The sequence below is a fragment of the Lissotriton vulgaris genome, chromosome 4_1 (genome assembly GCF_964263255.1).
Source record: "Lissotriton vulgaris chromosome 4_1, aLisVul1.2, whole genome shotgun sequence".
Taxonomy (NCBI): domain Eukaryota; kingdom Metazoa; phylum Chordata; class Amphibia; order Caudata; family Salamandridae; genus Lissotriton; species Lissotriton vulgaris.
In genome coordinates, this window is record NC_141691.1 from 1,131,401,066 (window position 1) to 1,131,420,450 (window position 19,385).

General features: G+C 37.9%; 1 protein-coding gene across 1 annotated transcript in view; it reads left to right on the forward strand.

Annotated features, from left to right (window-relative positions):
• The window catches only part of LOC147722977 (band 4.1-like protein 4B), a 747,062-nt gene that overhangs the window by 542,359 nt on the left and 185,318 nt on the right, over positions 1–19,385 (forward strand). The window contains exon 6 of the mRNA XM_086965373.1: positions 11,610–11,678. Coding sequence (XP_086821499.1) covers positions 11,610–11,678 — 69 coding nt within the window. The remainder of the gene's footprint in view (positions 1–11,609; positions 11,679–19,385) is intronic.

Genomic DNA, 19,385 nt, shown 5'->3' on the forward strand with positions numbered 1-19,385 from the left:
AAAACATTAAGATGGTTTCACATAAAAACTGTTTTTTTAAAACAACATCATCACTGTTTGAGACTTAATATAAACGCAGAATTAATTCCTTCATCAAGATATGTCATGATGCATCAGTTCAAAGGGAACCCACAGTTGAGCTAGGAGGAGTCCACTCTGATGCCCACCAAGGTCCAAGACCTGCCGGGAACCTCTTAGGGATCAGAACTCACTCCAAAGACAGCGGCAGGGCACAGGCAGTTCCAATTGAGTCTGGGAAGCTGGGCAGATGTGGACCAGGTCTCTGGAGCTTTTTATGTCCCTGTAACTCAGAACCGGAGGCCAGTCAGCCAGGTCTTGGAGTCACTCTGATGGTGCTAGGTTCAAGGAGCAGGTCCAGTCTTTCTTCCTCAGGCAGCGGGGCAGTTCCTATTGCAGCAGGGCAGTCTTTCCAGAAGCAGGGCATCAGAGTAGCCCTTCTTCTGAGTCTTTCACAGGTCCAGGAGTGATCTGATGAGTGGTTCAAGAGGTTCAATATGTATATCTAGTGCTAGCTTTTGTAGTGGGTGAAAACATCTATGCCCACATCTGGTTCTGGATACTTCTTCCCTTTCGAGGTTCCAAGTTGTCTCGAGTGACAATGAGCTCATGTCAAGTCCCTTAGTGTGTGCTGGCACAGCCCCTCAAAATGTAATAGAGACGGTACAACTTTACCCTCAACCATCTTGGCAGAATGGCCCATCCAGCCAAAACTGAGTTCCCCTTTGTGATACTGTCTGGGAGAAATACACAAAGGCAATCTATTAACTACACTTAATCATGTGACCTACTACGACCCAGGCAGCAGGTACCAAATGGTTAGAACAAGAAAATGCTAATTTTTTTAAAACCAATAAACTAGATCACATAAAACACAATATTGCACATATAAAATATATCAAATGCATTTGGTGTTTCATACATATATCAAACATTGACTAGACTTCACATGTTTCAAAATAAATCTTGAACCAGTCTAATAATTTACATAGTATTGGGGTTTCAATAACTAGTCTTATGCTGAAGCTCTTGCTCAAATTGTCTCATGGGATCCCAAAAGTAATGAGAGGTTTAAAATGCGAAGAGGACCAGACTTACGGAGTTATTTCAGCTAAAGTAAAAACCGAATGTAGGCAATCCTGCAAGAGACATGGGTAGCCTACTCCAATAGAATGCATTTTATAAGCCCCCATCAGACAATTTAGGCAAGAGATTCTGCTCTGTGCGCTCATGGCCTTCAAGCTGAAGGATAGACTGCCCTCGCCTCAGGAAATTGCTATGGGTTCACTGCCAGTGGTGTCACAGGGGCACGGCTGTAACATGCATGTGTTAGTGCAGCCCTAGGGCAGGAAACAAGCATTGGCAAAGCCAATAGGTCTCACCTGGAGGCAAGTTATTGGCTTTGCCAATGGGTTGAGGGTGGGTAACGGGGGGGTAGATAACAGGATCATTTTAAAAAGCACTATGAAGTGGCCAGCACTGTGTTTAATGAAACAGGGACATGGTGGGTAGAAGGTTACAAATAGTGCTATGATATGGCTAGTGTTGACCGTACTTAGTGTTTTTTTGTCAGAAGAAATAGTACCTGTTTCACAACTGCAGCTGCTGATGGCCAGTTGAAGAACACTAATCAAGCACAGTTAATCTGTTCTTGGTCTCTGTGCCATAGAAAGAAAGGGAAGTGATGCATTGCAAGCGAAGCCCCATCAGAAGGCAGCAAAAAAGAGAGGCAGTGATACCAACGAATGGTAAGCAGTACTAAACAAGAGTTTTGTAAGCAAGAGACGATTGCATGCGCTAACTCGTGCTTACGCAGGCAAGACCTAACAAAAACAGCACCATCTACTAGTTTGTGTAAACAGGCTCTGGGCTCTCTGTGCCTGGATCCGTTAATAGACCAAAAGCATAAGTTGCCAAAATGGCCTCTGAAATTCAAATCAGTTGTGAATACAAAGATCTTCAAGCAAATATGTCGGCCCAGCTTTGCCTGGAACTTGGAAGTTTGACAATGTTTTACGGAGTGGCTTGTATGTCTCTTTTAGTTTTTAGGGCTTGAATAGATGTTCTATCTGCCTGTTCTCATCGATGTGTGTTTCTGTTTGCATACATCTGCCATTCTCCCAGTGCTAACGTGCTAATCTGATAACACAGACTACAAAGGCAACGAATGACTTTGTGTGTTTTTATTCACAATATTGCAACTAGAGTAACCACTCAGTCCTTCCTAATGATGCTTGGGATTTCCTTTGAATTTCCAATGCATATGATATTTGGTGCCGTTGCTGATGGTAGTGAATTAAATGAGGCTGCAAGGGGCCCCATATGCCACCCTCCATAGCTGTGCGCTCGGTGGCTTGCTACACCAGATAACCAGGTTGCATATCAGCACCTTTCAGAAGCGGCGAGGGTCGCCTTGAATTGTCAATTATCTTCAGTAATGTGTAGACTGAATAAATGTCATGCTAGGCCTTACAATGACGCATCTAAAATAACAAGTGTGCTTGAATGGATAGTATTTAAACAAATCAATCAAAGTGGAAAATTGTGTAACTGCCCTTCCGTACACTCGTTTTTCAAAATTTGGAAAGACATGTCTTGCGTCCCACTGGTATTAACACAAAGAGCGCTGAATGAAGTACAAATCATGGGAGTTATAACTGTCTCCAGTGCATAAAATATAGATGTACATATTGCATGATTGTTGGTGCATCCACAGAGTGGAATGGAACACGGAAGCTTCGCTCAAAATTCAACACATTGACCTCGGAAAACATGAAGAAAATCAGTTGTTCACTATTTTGTTCTTGCTTAATAAGAAATGGGTACATGATAACAGAATAACCAAAAATGAGTGATAGGTAGTAAACATGTTGTTTTTCTATTAAATTGCCTCAAACTCACCATTATGAGGAACCTTTTTTGTTTAACAGGGACCAAAGCAAAATTAGTTTCTCCCAATTTATATTGTGCAAGAGTTAAATAAGATTTTTTTTTAGGAAGTGATTCATACCACACTTGTGCAAATTCTAAGCGATGGATATAGTTCTGGCCCATTTACACACCTACATAAAAAAAATAGCTGTCCAGAAAATTATATGTTTGATTTGTGATTTTGTATCATTTGAGAAGTCATTTAGCTTGGGTAGAAATTGCTAATACGGGCCAAATGTTTCTGAACAACATTTTTAAAAAAGGCGAATGTGTTGCAGTGATGATGTAATATTGCAGGAACCATAAGACTTATATACTTCATTTTAATGTTAAAACATAGGTTTTGGGGGTCAAGTAATCTTATAGAGACAGAAAATACCTCCTCAGAGCAACCCTTCCACAATTTTTTAAAATGGCGGATCTATAATGAAGTGTTTTATCCATCATATTGGTAATTTATTTTAATATTGTGTTTGATTCAAGTTTTCTGTTGATTCAAATTTGTAATCATGACCGAAGCAGGTGGTGGCAGATGACCCTTACCTCCTGACAGTGTAGCTAACTACAAAATCTGAGGACTCCTTCAACAAAGAAAAATGTGTCATACACCAAACTAATCCGAAAGAAAAGCTAACATCACCTGCAGTTGGATAGCAGAGAGTTCGAAATGATGCAGAAATACGGCAAGGCGAAGTTTGCAAAGAGTGAAACTGATAAGTGGAGAGGTTCAAATATTTTATCATTGTAACAAGTGCTACAAGTCTTATACAATGGAAAAAAGACTGAAAAAGATTTGTCCAAAAAAGCAGAAAACAGTGAATCACAACAAAAATCAAAGTCTTCCGAGAAAGTGGCAAGAAGCAAATCCAATGTCCAGCCCCTCAGAAGAACGATGGCTACCATACGTTCACCTACAACAACAGATCAGAAAGCAGAGGATCTTCAATGTGGTATCTGTGGTTTAGCCACAACAAGGGCCAAAAGGATTGACAAAAGAACAAAGTACAGAGTATGTGAGTCTCAAAGGGCAAACATGTTTTTATCTGCAGCTAGTTTCTTCCAAGATGAAATTTTAAACTGAGCTCCTGATCTAAACACTAATATGAATGTATTTGCAGCGGATTTGCATGCCCACCTGAAATGAATGTGTGTATACATTTGAAAATATGAATGTAAAATGAGCTCCCAGCAGCAACGTAACTAACAGCCTTGAGTTAGGTTGGCACTCTTTGAAAAAGTAAACAAAGTTTTAAAGCCCCTCTTGAGTACTGGCTATGGGTTCACACTAAATAAGTGCAATGCAAAAATGTGTGCTCTGAACATCAGAACACATCACCAAGCTAGCACTCAAATGACTGTTTTCAAAATTGTTCCAAAAAGTTATTCAAAGATTGTATATTTTTTCATCATCACTTATTTATTATAAGTTCATTGACTATTTTTTTTTCCAGTGTTTCTATCCGCTTCACATATCTAAATATATTACTAGCTGAGTGAACCTAATAACTGTATATCCAGGTGTAACTATATCTACTGCAAGTATACATATATTCTAGCCATGTAGCTATATTGTGCAACTGTGCGAAATGTTTCACTGTACTACAGTAATCTGCACTATGTAACTATCCTAAGTGCAACTACACAAAAGCATTATATAACTATGGGCATTGTCATTTAATTGAGTCTTGAGAATTCCGACCAGCAATGTAACAGATTCTGGAGAAATCGAGGTGGACGTTGAATAGTATGATTACAGCAATAAGAGGCATTCCAAACCAAATCCGTCAACAATATCTAACCCATTACTGTAAGTAGAGAGGTCGAAGTGGATAGAGATACGAGGTTCCCAAGCTTTCTTAATTTGGTCAAAACGGTTCCCATACTTAGTGTTAAAAAGTCAACCGCCTTGTTGCGTTGCTTAGGTTGAAATGGCAGAAGGGACTCGTTTTCTATGTGAAGTGTGAGCACTACATTTTCTATGCAGTTTCCTGTAGTGTAGGTGAAAGGGCAACAAAAAAAGTTGCAAAATAGTTTGTTCTTTTTATCCACTTCTCTGACCCTGCCCCCACATTCACTTACCCCGCCCTCACATGCACTAACCCCGCTCTCTTTTTTTTTTTTTTTTATTTTTTTTTATTTTGCAGATACAAATAATCTTAACATCGGGAAGCCTTTCATTTTAATTATCGCCCCCCCCCCCCCCCCCCGTCCACCCCTGGGAGCCCGGTGTTCCTTCTGTGCTAATTGTTCCCCGATTAATGACAATCAAAAAGTAAAAAAATAAAAAAACAATAAAAAAAACAACAAACATCGTGTTATGCATGTACAAGATAATGTATGAAAGTAGTTATTGATAGCAGAAAAGAGGTGAAGGATTAAAGAATTAAGGAAAGGATAAGAGCCATACGAGTTTCAAGCATATTTTACATGTAACATTCTCCTATAGATTTACTGAGCCTGATTGCCCCCGTTGCTCTGTCCAGGAGGAGAATCTTTCCCATACTTCCAACCCTATCTTCTTTTTCCTTCTTCCTTTCCTGGCATAGACTGCTTTTTCTAAGTGGAAAGTGGCAGCCAGCCTAGCCAGCCATTGCGCGTGGGAGGGTGAGTCTGTGTCTAGCCAGCTTGAGGAGATACATAGTCTCCAAATTGCCATAGCGATAAATACCAGCACTTCTTCCTTTATTCTTGGTGAGTCAGATTGTGTACCAAGGAGAATAATTGTGGGGTTTAAGGAGACTAGATGTTTCACTATTTCGCTAAGTGTATTCTGTATTTTAAGTAGTGTCGGAGCTATAGTTAAACATGTCGCAAAGATGTGTACAGAGTCAGCCCCAATTTCAGAGCAGCGTGGGCATAATGTTCCTTTACCAGTCCCCCATTTGATGATCCTACTGGGTGTCATGTATAAAAAGAAGATAGTTTTAAAGTGTTGTGCTTGCAGCTTGGCAGATATTAAAATCTGTTGTGATAATGCGAGGGAGTTGTAAAAGGTACTTTCTGGTGAATTAAGTTTGAGGTGTCATTTTGCAGCAATGGCCTCTAGGTCATCGGGGGTTTGTCTATTGAGTATGTTATACAGAGAACCAATGCGGGGGTGATAGTGTTTCGAAGTGTGTTTAAAAATTCAACTTCTGAGAAGCCCGAGGTTCCTCCGACTTTATTGGAAAGAAAGGCGTGGATAGACAGGTATTTGAAGGAGTCTTGGTTTCTCAGGTTGAATTTGGCTTGTAGGTTTGCAAAAGGTTTGATTCCCTCGGTGGTAATCAGGTCCCCAAGTTTAACTATTCCGGCCCGATACTACTCTGAAAAGTATGATGTGTCAAAGATAGCTGGTAAATTATTATTGTTGAATATGGGTGAGTAGAAATTAAATCTGTCTATCCCATAGATTCTCCGGATGTTACGGAATACTTTGAAGGAGTTCAATAAGGTCTTAAATTTGACCAGATTGTAGTAGCCGTAAGTTGTTTCTCGAAGTAAGCATCCCCAATATTGATCCCCCAGTAGGATCTGGAAGGGTGAGGGCAGACCGACTGTAGAGAGAGTAGGTTCCATAACCAGCTCTGAGCTATACTGCGCTACTGATACCCAGTAATAGAGGATGATGTTAGGAAGGGCCCAGCCACCTCTTTCTTTCGACAAAGTAAGATGTTTAAGGGCGCGTCTGGGTTGAGCGTATGCCCAGATGAATTGAGTAAAAATTTGTTGGAATTTAAGTAGGTGATTTTTGGTGAATTCTAGGGGTATGCTGCGGAAGAAGTACAGTAGTTTAGGGAAATACGTCATTTTGATAACGTTGCATCTTCCCACTAGCGTTAAGTGCAAGTTGTCTATTGTTGTAAAGCTTTCCTTCACTGACTATTTACGTCATAGTCTTTTCATTATTTTTCTTCATTCATTTGTAGTTCAAATTTGAGCCCAATGCATTTCGGGCACACTGCCCTTCATTGGGGGACTTTATAGCATCTGCAAAGTACATGGTACATATGATCACTAATACATTAATTAAACAGATTGATGCCACTATACCACATGTGTATATGAGTGCCGTGTATAAACATTAAAAAGTACAGTGACTTATAACCAAAACGGTTGTGTTTATATCTGAGTGAAGACATGCGTCGCCTATGTGATCTAGTGTGCTCGTATTTATAATACTCTGTGCCATCGTTGTGATAAAACCGGAGAGTACTCGTCAAAATGCTGACCTGTGTTGGAATCTGAGTGTGCTCGTTCTAAAAGTAAATGAACGCAAGAAATAAACTTAGTACAAGCAAAGATCTACTACGGACGCAGATCAACAGAAACGACTTTAAGAAATGTCCTGAAAGAATTTGATATTGGACTTTGACAAATTTTGTGATGGCTCAGAGCTCCACAAATTATAGGAGTCAACAAGAATGCCTGATGTTGCCTTAATATTTTTTAAATAATTGCCTAATATCAGCAAAGCAAAACTGTTACAAACTAAAGTTCTTGAGTTAGGAACAGAAGCTGCCAATATTGATGATTGCATTGAAGATATAAGCGAAGAAGTGGAAGACAATTGGCAAATGTTTCTAAATCATGTTTTATGAATTATCAACATGGCAAAAAGAAATCTCTCCTATACTGAGGACTGCCACACAATCAATGACAAGTGTAAAAGTAGAGAGCTAAACACTTCAATGAATAGGACTGGTGTATCACCAAGGTAAAATGCCATAGTGCAGAGCAGGAGCTTATTAGCAGCTCATGCTGTAAAATCTTGTGAATCCGACAGCACACTAGGTCACTTTTTCAAAGAAGGATTATCAATTGCTGCTCTTGATAATTTTGATGTTGAAGACATCTCTACTTTGTCTGCAACATCGAAAACACATGATACTGCCACATTGTGTTGCAGGGATTCTGCTCATGCACAGAAGTATGCGCTGGAAACCAGGACCTCAGTGTATTGTGGTGTACCAAAAACTCGCCTCAGTGCCCAGAAGCCCCATCTGACTAGCATTAGTGTCTCATTCTTTCTCCGTGCTACAGCAAAGCTACCAATGATTAGACAACCTAGAATATGCGACTTAGAAAACTCTCAGGAATAGTGGGAATCAAGAACACTCTTTTATTCTAGCTCTCATACCAGTCCACAACGTGAGTAATCAGAGACACAGTATAGTTTAAAATGTTTATTTTAACTAACGTGCTCTAAGATGCAATACTTTCGCCAATACTAACAAACAGATGCATAAGAATAATATGATCAGCATTGTTACAATTCCTTAAAACACAAAAGGGGAAATCATAATATAAATGACAGTGGAAACAGGATTATAGTGCCGTTACCACCCTCCCCGTGCTCGGAGCTAGTTTTAATTAATAATAGAAGAAGACTTCTAGGCTTTAACAGGGGACCCCATACTTTCAAGATCAGATGGAATGAATCACATCCCAGGACTAGAACACCTCCTTGATGTTGGAAAGGTTGTCTCCAAGTGCCTCCTCATGCATGCATGCAATGCAATATTAAAAGCACCTAAGTTTGAGTTTGAGCAGCTGCGTTTTTTGTTATGTCTATTGTGTGTGGGACTGATCAACATGAATTAACAGCATACATTGTTATTCGACCTTGAACGCGCTGTGCAGACTGAGGGTACAGAGCGCACCTAGATTTGTGAAAAACAAACAGTTCTCATGTGAACGAGCACAAGCAGATTATTTACGAGAGCTATATAGTGTTGTGTGCAAAGCGGCAAAAGTAGCAAAAAGGTGTTTAAGCCTATACCTCACTTATGCTAACATAGCAATGTCTGCAGTTGAACCCGTATCCTCACTACAAGTGCTTTTTCAAGACTGTATCAATGGCCCAATTGCTTTGCCAATGTGTGCAAAAACACCTCAAGCCATCAACATGTCCCAGTCTACCAAAAAGTTTAAAATTGGCTGAGGTCATGGATCTTTTTCTACCTGATCCTGCTGTTCGTAAAGCTGATTTAACAGAATTTATCATATCGCCTATTCTGTGCGGACTGAAGGATGAAAAAAAGCCTGTTCTTCCGTGGGCTGGAATTCATGCTCTAATCTCCCAGAATACAGTCCCATGAAGAAGGTTGGGTTTTTACAAGTAATACCATCACCAGTCACAAACTACAGAAAAAAGTATACACAGCTCTAAAGAATTTCCAAAATATGCATGCTCAGCTTGAAGACCAGCCTATCCTGGCAATTTTCTACAATTAATGTATTTTCTCTCCAGTAGCTGACATTTGTATGAGCAATCCAGTAGAATTTGATGATCTTTATTCAATGATGGGTGTTTTCCTCATGAGAAATGTTGTGTTGTGGTGTGCAGGAAGTTATCTAAGTGAATGTGGCATAGATGATGCACTTATTGTGACTGAAATCTTTGGAAGCTAAATTGTCCAGTCAGTTATGTTCGCTACAAGGGATGCTCATCACATCTGAGGCCATAGAAATATTGTGTTTGAATAATTCTGGAACAAGAATGACAATTTAGATTTGCATATCTTATCTCAGAAGTTAACAAGGTACAGGGTGCACTTCATTCAAAAAACATAATGCAAAGCCATGAAATGTTCAATACACTCTGTTTCAAATCAGAAAACCAAGTTCATAGAGTTTGTCAAAGAATGTGAAGAAAAATAAGAAGTGTTTTACACATGGTAGTTCTAGTGAAAAACGTGGTACATGCTGAAGGGGGCAGTGATTGGGAGCTGCGCGTTTAGACTGTGGAGTCACTTATTACTGTGTTTTGTGAATTGAATTGCATAAGCTACCTGAGATATGGGTCCTGATGTTTTGAAAGAGTGAAGAAGCTAGAGGTGGAAAAACCTTACCTCTACAGAAAATCATCCAAAGTCATTCTGTGGTGAAAGACGGAGAGGGAATGTTCAATGCTCCAGATATGAAATTGGAACAGACAATTCAGAGGTCACAAAAAATCTCCAACAGAATTGGTGGTCAGACACGTAAAAGTGAATATGTTGCTCAATGGCAGCTAGTTTACCATGACATCCTTTCTATTTGCAATGTTTTCAGATGATAAATTAAAAATTAATGGACCGTCACAAAAATGTTACACACCACGAACTTGCGGGGAAAGTGAGGGGAACATTTTAAAAATCATTTCAAGCAGCAGCAAGGAAAACCCCGTGAAATGACTGAACCTGTGTGACTACACAACTTTGTGACCAAACAATATGTGGATAACAATATAAAGGCAGGCCTATTAGATATCCTTGGACATGGATTGAGCCTACATGCAGAACTGAAGCAGGAGAGATTTGTATGAAAGATAAAAAGCTGTTTGACATAATCACTAAACTAAACTTCCACGCTTCAATTGCCAGAGTGAAAATTCCATGCAATCAGCAACTACAAAACACGTTACAAAAAACAGCTTTTGCAATCACATAGAGAGATGGATGTAGCAGAAGAAAGGGGTGAATTTATCCTGCCAAGGACCTTTGGGTGCCCAGCTCCACTATGGGTTTCTGGTAGCCTGATACTCTTTCCATGCTCCTGAGACAATGTTACTGTCAAACAATGGTCCCACTGACCCTGCAGGGTAGCGTGGGCCACGCAGCAGTGTCTGAATTACTCTCATCAACCCTGCAGTTGTTATCCATCCTATAGAGTAGCAAAATTAGCAAAAGACACCCATTAGGTTGTCAAATGAAACCTGTCCTCTACAACATTTGGTCAGTCTATTGAGTTTTTTAGAACCTTACCATCAGGAAGATAGTGAAAAATTATAGTGTGTATTTAATGGTCATTTTAAGTTATATAATTCCTTTACTTCCTCACGGCTAGGGACAACTGGAATGGTATACAATTCCAGGTATAACAGTAAGGACACACACAGGAGATATCTTTCTAACCATTACGAAGAGTTTCTTACAAGAGCTCGTATTGGGTAACCTCCTCTGGCTGAATTAGTAACCAATAGCAGAGTGTGGAGCTGTCCCAATGGATAATCATATCATATCAATCTTTTGTTTTATTTTTTAGCAGTTGTATATAGCACAAACTGAACCCAAAGGTATTGGAGCACTTTCTATGAGCGCCAGTTACACTACACAAAAACACATTCATAATTGGTTTCTTAATAGGCACAGCGAGATTAGGTGATTTGTCCAGAATCACAGAATGTTGAGCCAACACCGAGATTCAAGACTCTTTTCCCAGTTCTAAAGTCGGCAGCTCTGGTTGATAGCCACATCTTCTCTCCACAGTGATTGAGGGCTATCACCATTTTAAAGTAACACCTTGTCAAAGTCTTAATCTAGCTTGGATAACAGAAGAGAGTAATCACAGTAGTTGCTTATGTAGACTATTATTAACATTACACTGATCTTTGTCTGAAAAACTGGCTTTATCTATAGTGCAGGTAAGATGGAGTGATTATAAAAGTAAGTATGTGTATCAAAATGCATCAGTGACTTCAATATGTCAGTTGTTCTGTTTAAAGTGTAGAGGTGACAACTTGTCTACTTTCAGGTTTCTAATATGCTGGTGTAGTATTAACATCTGAGTATTTTTGTGCAGCATATGCCTATGCACATGAACCCTTTCTTTGCTTCATTCAACTCTGGTATTATTGGAAAAATTTCACGTTATCTTCAGAAAAAAACTTGTCCTTTCTTTGTCTTGCTTTTTTTCAGATAAAAACATTCCCCATTGACGCAGTTAATCCTTATTATGATCCTTTTCCAAGTGTGCCTCAGTTTTCAGTAAGTAGAAATTACAATTAAAATGAGTACCTTTTTTAATCTGCTTTTGAGGCGATTACTTTATTTAGTTTGAAAAACGCTTTCTACATATTCCTTGAATTTGTACTGTGTTTTGGGGGAAACTTAAACTATGTTTTTCAGAAAAGGGTATCAGTCCATTCAAAGTCATTCATCCCAGTGTCTTAACTACAGAGCATTATATAGCATCAGATAGCAAACATGAGTGCCATGGTAAAAAATATGTATTGGTGCAGAAATTAAATCAATGCACTATTATATCTTGTGCCTCGTGCCTGATGAGTGGAGCTTATATATATATATATATATATATATATATATATATATATATATATATATATATATATATATATATATATATATATATATATATATGTATGTATTACCTACTGGCGGTCGCCAGTAGGTAGTTATAGTTAGGATTTTTTTCAATGTTAAATCTCAAAATTCTATTTGGAATAACTTTGGCGCCGGTTGACGAATCTGCCTGAAAATTTCCTCAAAATGGCCTTGTCAAGCTCCGGTCCTTCCCTGAAAGTTTGGGGGGGATGCGTCAAGTGGGGGCCGAGATAAAAGGGGGGTCCCAAAACGCGCTTTCCCCATGGTAATTTCCATAGGGCGGTCGACCTCACTTTTAGCCTGAACGGCTGAATGGATTTTCACCAAACTTGGCAAAATTGTAGGGACTGGTAGCCCGATGTGCCTTTACTATGTCTCAAGATATGTGCTCCAGTGGATTTTGAGTAATTTAGGTTAAAATATATATATATATCTGTAAGCGCGCCCCGGTACGTGCACCGGGGAGCTCTCCGGGCGCGACACATGTCTTGGCAACGGAAAGCTGATCGGCTGTCGGATGTCTGTAAACATTCTAAACAGTCCGGAGCGGCTGCCATCTTGTGTCTCGGTAGGATGGAGACATGAGATGTGGCCAAAACAAAGGGGGAAATGACCATAAGGGGGCAGAGTAGACCCTCCCTGACCCCCTAGGTTTGATGTGGGGGCTTTAAAAGGGCCCCGCGGGCCAAAAAAAATAGATACATTTTTTTCGTTTTTTTGTGGGGGGAGCGCCCGGTACGCGCACCGGGAAGCGTACCGGGGAGCGTACTATGGGGAAAAAAGAATGATAGACTTTTCAAATATTGTATGTTTATTAATTGTTCTTTTTTTTAAAAAAATTTTTTTATTTAAGTACCAACATGTAGGTACCAATGCAGAGTCTAAAATTTAATATACACTGTCTCCTTTGTAGATATCTTGCATGTTGTTACAGAAGTTATTGTGGTATATGGAATTCATACCATAGTCTGTCAGGAAAGCAGAAACAATATGGAGGCAGGAGATGATAAAGAGATGTTAAATACAGATTGGAGATAATATAGTGGGAGAAAGGCAGTAACTATGAGCAAACTTGCTATGTAACAGAAAAAAGTTGCACAGTATATTTTAAGTCTCGCTTTATATTATATCTATTTTGGTACTATTTCATAATTTACATATAAAAAAGAATAATGTCTCAAACAATTTTTAATTTTTAAATTTAAATTTATTGTTGTGATTTTTCAAAATCTAAAATAAATTGTAACATTAATTCATCAGGTATGTCCTCCTTTTCATTCCATGATTCAATTTCTTCAACACATTTAATTAAGTCTTGGTCTACAGTGTCATCCAAAAAGTCTATTTAATCTTTGTCTTCCTTAGGATTGTTTTCCATATTAATTTCAAATGAAATATTATTTTCATTTTGTTGTGCTTCCATTTTCTTGCTGTAAATTGCATACAAAATAAATATATCAGTAGAGATAGTGCACTGTTGGGTTTAAGCTTAGACAGGTACTTGTGAGTTTTTAACAGTGAAGTTATCTTTGGGCAGTGTATGGTTTCAGGCAGGAAGTAGAACTATTAAAAAGTGCCTGTGATGAAGCCTAAGTAAATTCATAATTATACCAGAGAAGCCTAACTCAATCCATAATTATAATAAACAAGCCTTTCTCAATGTCTAACTCTTACAGAGGGACAGTATATAACTATCTGAAAACGTTTTCTCAAATTAACTTAAAGTGCATAACATAGTTCTCCTTTCAAATTAACAACTTACCTTCTTCAAAGTAGGTCAAGTTTTCTGTCAAAATTTTTTCCAAATGTACTTTAGGTAGTGTTAGTCAAAATGGCTGTGTTTCCCTCTCATTTTTCATATATATTCATGTACTTAACCAATCAAATGTCAGCACATAAAAGTACAAAATGTAAGTAACATTTTAATTGGTTGAAAATTCAAACAGTTTCATATGTGTTTTTGTCATGTAATTTACCTCAGGATATTTAGACAGGGCTACAGCCCAAATGGCTCAATGGAATACCACCAATATGGGTAAATGGTAGGGACTGCTATGTAGTAGGTCGTATTCTATATTTGGTGTAAGTGTCTCCAGTGGTTTTTCTGTAAATTACTTTCCCACCTTTTTTTAGAGAGAGCTTACCGGTGCGCGCTCCGGTACGCGCACCGGCAGCGTTATGGGAGTCCTCCATTTTGTGTTTCGGTACAATCGAGACACAAGATGGAGGACAAACAAAGTTGGAAATGGGTAGAAGGGGGCACGGTAGACAGCCCCTGACCCCCTAGGTTTTCTGAGGGGGGCTTTGGAGGCTCACAAAGGCTAAAAAAAAAAAAAAAAAATTTTGCGGGGGAAGCGCCCTGTACGCGCACCGGGGAGCGTACTGGGGAGCGTACTTTGGTGAAAAATAGTGAAAAAAGTTAGAAAAAGATAAACGTTTTGAATGATCAGAGGTAGGGTAGCTTTTTGTTTCTGTGGCTGGTTTAAGTACCTACAAGTAGGTTCCAATGCACAGTTTTAAATTCAGGAGGAATATTCTATTCCCCTCATCTGAGAAGTGCACACCATCTCCTCTGTAGATATCTTGCATGTTTTAACGCAAGTTGTTGTTGTATATTGAACCCATTCCAAAGTCTCTCATGTAAGCAGAAACAGATTTATTCACATGTTTCCGTGCTTTCTCAAATTGTGGACAAAATTGGTTGGACCAGTTCCATTTCTGTCTTTGGCATATATTGGAATATACCAAGGCAGTTTGTGGAAAAAGTGTCATCAATTGATCAAAGGTGTCCTTTAAAAGCATTTCCAGACCAACCCCAGTCATAGTGCCCAAATCATTTCCACCACAGTGCACTATTAAGAGGTCAGGGTTTGGCAGATGCAAAAAGGTTTTCACCAATGGCATCAATTGATGACATCTCAATCCTCTCTGGCCAATCCACTTGATTTCCACATTTGATAAATCAAGGTTGTGATAATTTCGGCTTGCTGCATACCTTTGAGCCCAGTGGATGTAGCTATGTCCAATAATCCATACAGAATACATGATGAGAGAAGGTTCTGGTGCAGTCAGATGAAGTGTGGGAATGAAATGGCAGTTGGAACAGTAGGAGTTTACAAAAAAAAATTTGTGGAGTTTCCCTGCTGTTGAATCACAAGCAATGATTGGTGGATTCAGATAGTTGAAAACTGAAAGTTAGGGTGCATGATTGTGTTGTGTGAAAGAAGTAATTTGAATGGTTAAGAAAAAGTCACTAAAAGCAATAATGCCCTGGATAAGCTGGTGTATTGAGAGGTCAAAGATCCTTGCTGACTTAATTTGCAACATTGTAGAATAAACTTTTCAACCTGAGAGTTCAGGTAGGAGGGTTTTGCTATGGTAACAGATAGGAAGGTCTGAGAGGGGGAAGGGTGTTGGTTTGAAAATAGTGAGGGAAGACGTTTGATTGGTTGAAATAAGACATATGTGTGTAAAGTTAGAGATTTTCTATGCCAGTCTTGGTTTCAGTGTATTGAGTGCACACCTTTTGCTCTGCTAAAGAAAAATTGGTGTGTGTGTCTGACACTGTTTTCAATCTCCCAAAGCATTTGTAAAGGTAAGTAATGATTTATTTAATTTAGATAGAGACTTGTTTGCTCTATGGAGAATATTTGGAAGCAGATAGTGAAGTTTCAGTAGTGAATTTGATTGCTTGTACATAGGACTTGTGCTGTGTTTGTAAAAAGTTATTTAAAAAACGATTTGGGGGTAAAAGAATGGCTTTTATATTTTTGAGAAGTAATTAATAGTGTTTGCCTCATTAAATAAATATATTTGAACCATTTAGAATAATGTCACTTGTATTACCTCAGATTTGGAAGCAGATTGAGATTCTTTTTTATTGGTTTGTGGCATGTTTTTTGGAAATGCTTGCTATGAACATTTGCAAGATAGGGGATTTGTATTTTGTTAAACAGTGAGGTTTCAGTAGTGAAATTGAATGCTTGTACATAGGTCCTGTGTTGTGTTTCTAAAATGTTATTCAAAAAACGATTTTGGGGGCAAATCAATGGTATTTTCATTTGGCCCTTATTTATGATTGCCTTGTGCTGATGGTACATCACTTGAAACATGGGAAAAAAGTGACGCTCTGGTGGCGCAAGGCCTTCATAAATAAGGCCCTGAGTTTTTTGTTGTTGGTTTGTGTCTTGCTTTTTGATAATGCTTGATATCAACATTTGCAAGATAGAGGATTTGTATTTTGTGAAATAGTGAGGGTTCAGTAGTGAAACTGAGTGCTTGTACATAGGATCGTCACTGTGTTTCTAAAATGTTATTCAAAAAACGATTTTGGGTGCAAATCAATGGTATTTTCATTTGGCTCTTATTTATGATTGCCTTGTGCTGCTGTTGCATCACTTTAAACATGGGAAAAAAGTGACGCTCTGGTGGCGCAAGACCTTCATAAATAAGGCCCTGAGTTTGTTTGCTGTTGGTTTGTTTTTTGCTTTTTGATATTGCTTGATATGAACATTTGCAAGATAGAGGATTTGTATTTTGGGAAACAGTGAGGTTTCAAAAGTGATATTGTGTGGTTGTACATAGGTTCTGCGCAGTGTTTCTTAAATGTTATTCAAAAAACCATTTTGGGGGTAAATCAATGGTATTTACATTTAGCCCTTATTTATGATTGCCTTGTGGCACCAGTGCGTCTCTTTTAATCGGAAAAGTAAGTGAGCTTGGGAAAGAAGCTTTACATGCTCGATTAATTTCAAATTTGTATCCACATGAAAACATTCTTCCAGAGAATATTTTTTTAAAAATGACTGAGAAGAAATCTGGGATATGTTTGATGCCAGCTCTGCAAGAATCGATTTACAAAATGTTAAAGTTAGAAAATGAAGAGATTGTGAAACTGGAAGCAATAGATAAAATAGAGCATATGGGTGCAACAATTGTTTTGTCAGAAAATTTGAAAACAAAATTGGATTCATTAGAGAAAAGTATTTCTAAAACAGCTGGTTTTGAAAAGACTCTGAATGTGTGTTTAAATTGTCGTATTATTTTGAGAAGGAATTTAAATGTTGAAAGAGGTCTGGTAAATGGAGCAATGCGTTATGTTGTTGATTTTGTGAATTATAGAAATAGAGATGGAATTGAATTTTTTAAAATAAAATTTGATGGCATTGAGCAAGTACAACAAATCAGTCGTTGTTCTGCTAGATTTTTGCTTGTAAAAGACTTATATGTTCGCCGAAAACAGTTTCCTGTTTGTTTGGCATATGCGGTGACAATTCATAAATCTCAAGGTTTAAGTGTAGATAGTGCTTTGGTGAACATTGGAAGATCTGTGTTTAAAGAGGGTATGGCATATGTGGCATTATCACGAGTCAGAACTTTATTATCAGGATTGTACTTGATTGAGTGTGATGAGACAAAGATTTGTGCAGATCTAGATTGTGTTAAAGAATACAATAGGTTAAGAAGAGAGTATGCTCCACATTTGCCTCAATATCCTTTGTTTGAAAAAACGTGTGGTAGGCCGAAAAAGAAGAAATGAGAATAATTGCAGTGAGGTAGTAGCAAAAGACAAAAAGTAGATAAAACTGTAATTCAAAACAGAAAGAAAAATGATTCTGATGAAAATGTTGTTGGATTTCAGTTTGAAAACAGTTCTGGTGTCAACTGCTATGCTCATGTAGTGGTTAATGTTGTTTTTTTCTTCAAACTTTACAAGAACAGATTGTTGAAAATCGGGATCAAAGATTGTGTAGTTTATTGAATTCTGTGTTTGAGAAATGTAGCAGTGATAGAGCAAAAATAGAAAGTGTAACAGAAATTCGAAATATGTTACATATGTGTTCTGGTCAAGATAAATTTTCAGAGAACATTCAGCAAGATTGTCGGGAATTTTTAATGTATATGTTTGGTGTTTTGGAAGATGAAGGTGTAGATGTAGATCATCTTTTCAGCCTTTCTTATCAATGGCAGCATGACTGCCACAATTGTAGTTCATCAAGTAAAACTAGAATAGACACTGAAAGATTTATATATTTGACTTTACCAGACTGTAAATCAGTGTCATTTAAAAATCTAGTTAAAGCAGCAGATCATAATATGGTGTGTACCCAATGTAAGTGTCCAATGCTATCCACATTATTTATACAAAGTTATGGTCAGTATATCATTTTAGTTTTTCAACGATGTAGACCTGATGAAACTAAATTGACAACTTGTATCAAAAATTTTGTGGATTCTCAGTTATCAATTTCAGGAAGAACCTTTACAACTGTAGCTATTATTTATCATGACGGTCCTTCGACAACATCAGGACATTATACATGCTACTTAAAATGTAAAAAAGGTTGGGGTTACTGCAATGATTCTCATTTGACTTATAAACAACGTTTGCCTTATGACTTTCAAAATTCTTACCTAGTGTTTTTAAAACCAAAGTTTTAGTAAAGGTAATTGGCCTTTGAAGACGGGAATAGTTAATAAAAGTTAGTTAGTAAGTTAATCAAATGTTTAAAATTATTTATCTCATATAGGTACGGTAAGTGGATCTCATAGTAAAAAATACTCATATATCTGACACGATTTGGCCGTAAGGAAAGTGTAAGGTATGATGTTCTTAGATCTTTTTTCATAGGAAGTCGATGAAATGGAAGTTATAGAGAACAGCAGAATTTTTTTCCACCAAAAGGACCTTCACTATCTTCTATTTGGCCTCACAGAAAAGTAAGTGAATCAAAGATTAGTGTACATATATGAGTTGTAAGTTTTTATGTTTTTTTTTAAACACAATCTTTTAGATTGTGGGTTTTTTTTACCCGCTGTTATATGATGAAGAGTTTGAACTCACTAATTTAAGTGAAATTCAATATATTCTGAGAACAGCAAAAATAAACAATGTAACATATTGTATAAGTTATTCTATAGTTTGCATTGTGTAATTCATATTGTATTCCCATTGTCTCACACTCATTTTCCTTTTTCCACCCTTACTTAGCTCTCTTTACTCACTTACACTGCCTTTTTTTAACTTCCACTTCATTCATAACTCCTCAATCCAATTTCAACTGTCTGCATTTCCTCTCTCCCTTCCACCACTTTTCATCTTTCTCACATTCTCTCAGTACCACTGCTTTAGTTCTTTTCCCCTCTCTTTCCTTCTTTTGCTCCTTTACTCTTTTTCCTTTCTCACTCATTGTACTGCAGTTCACTCAGTCCTTCCCTTTGTCTTTCTGTGCACTTACTCTCTCACTCCTTTTTCCTCTATCGTTCTATATTAACCTCATTCCTTTCATCCCTTCACTCTGTGACTCCCCTTCACTCACTCTCAGTCATCTTCTATTCCTCTTTCTTATT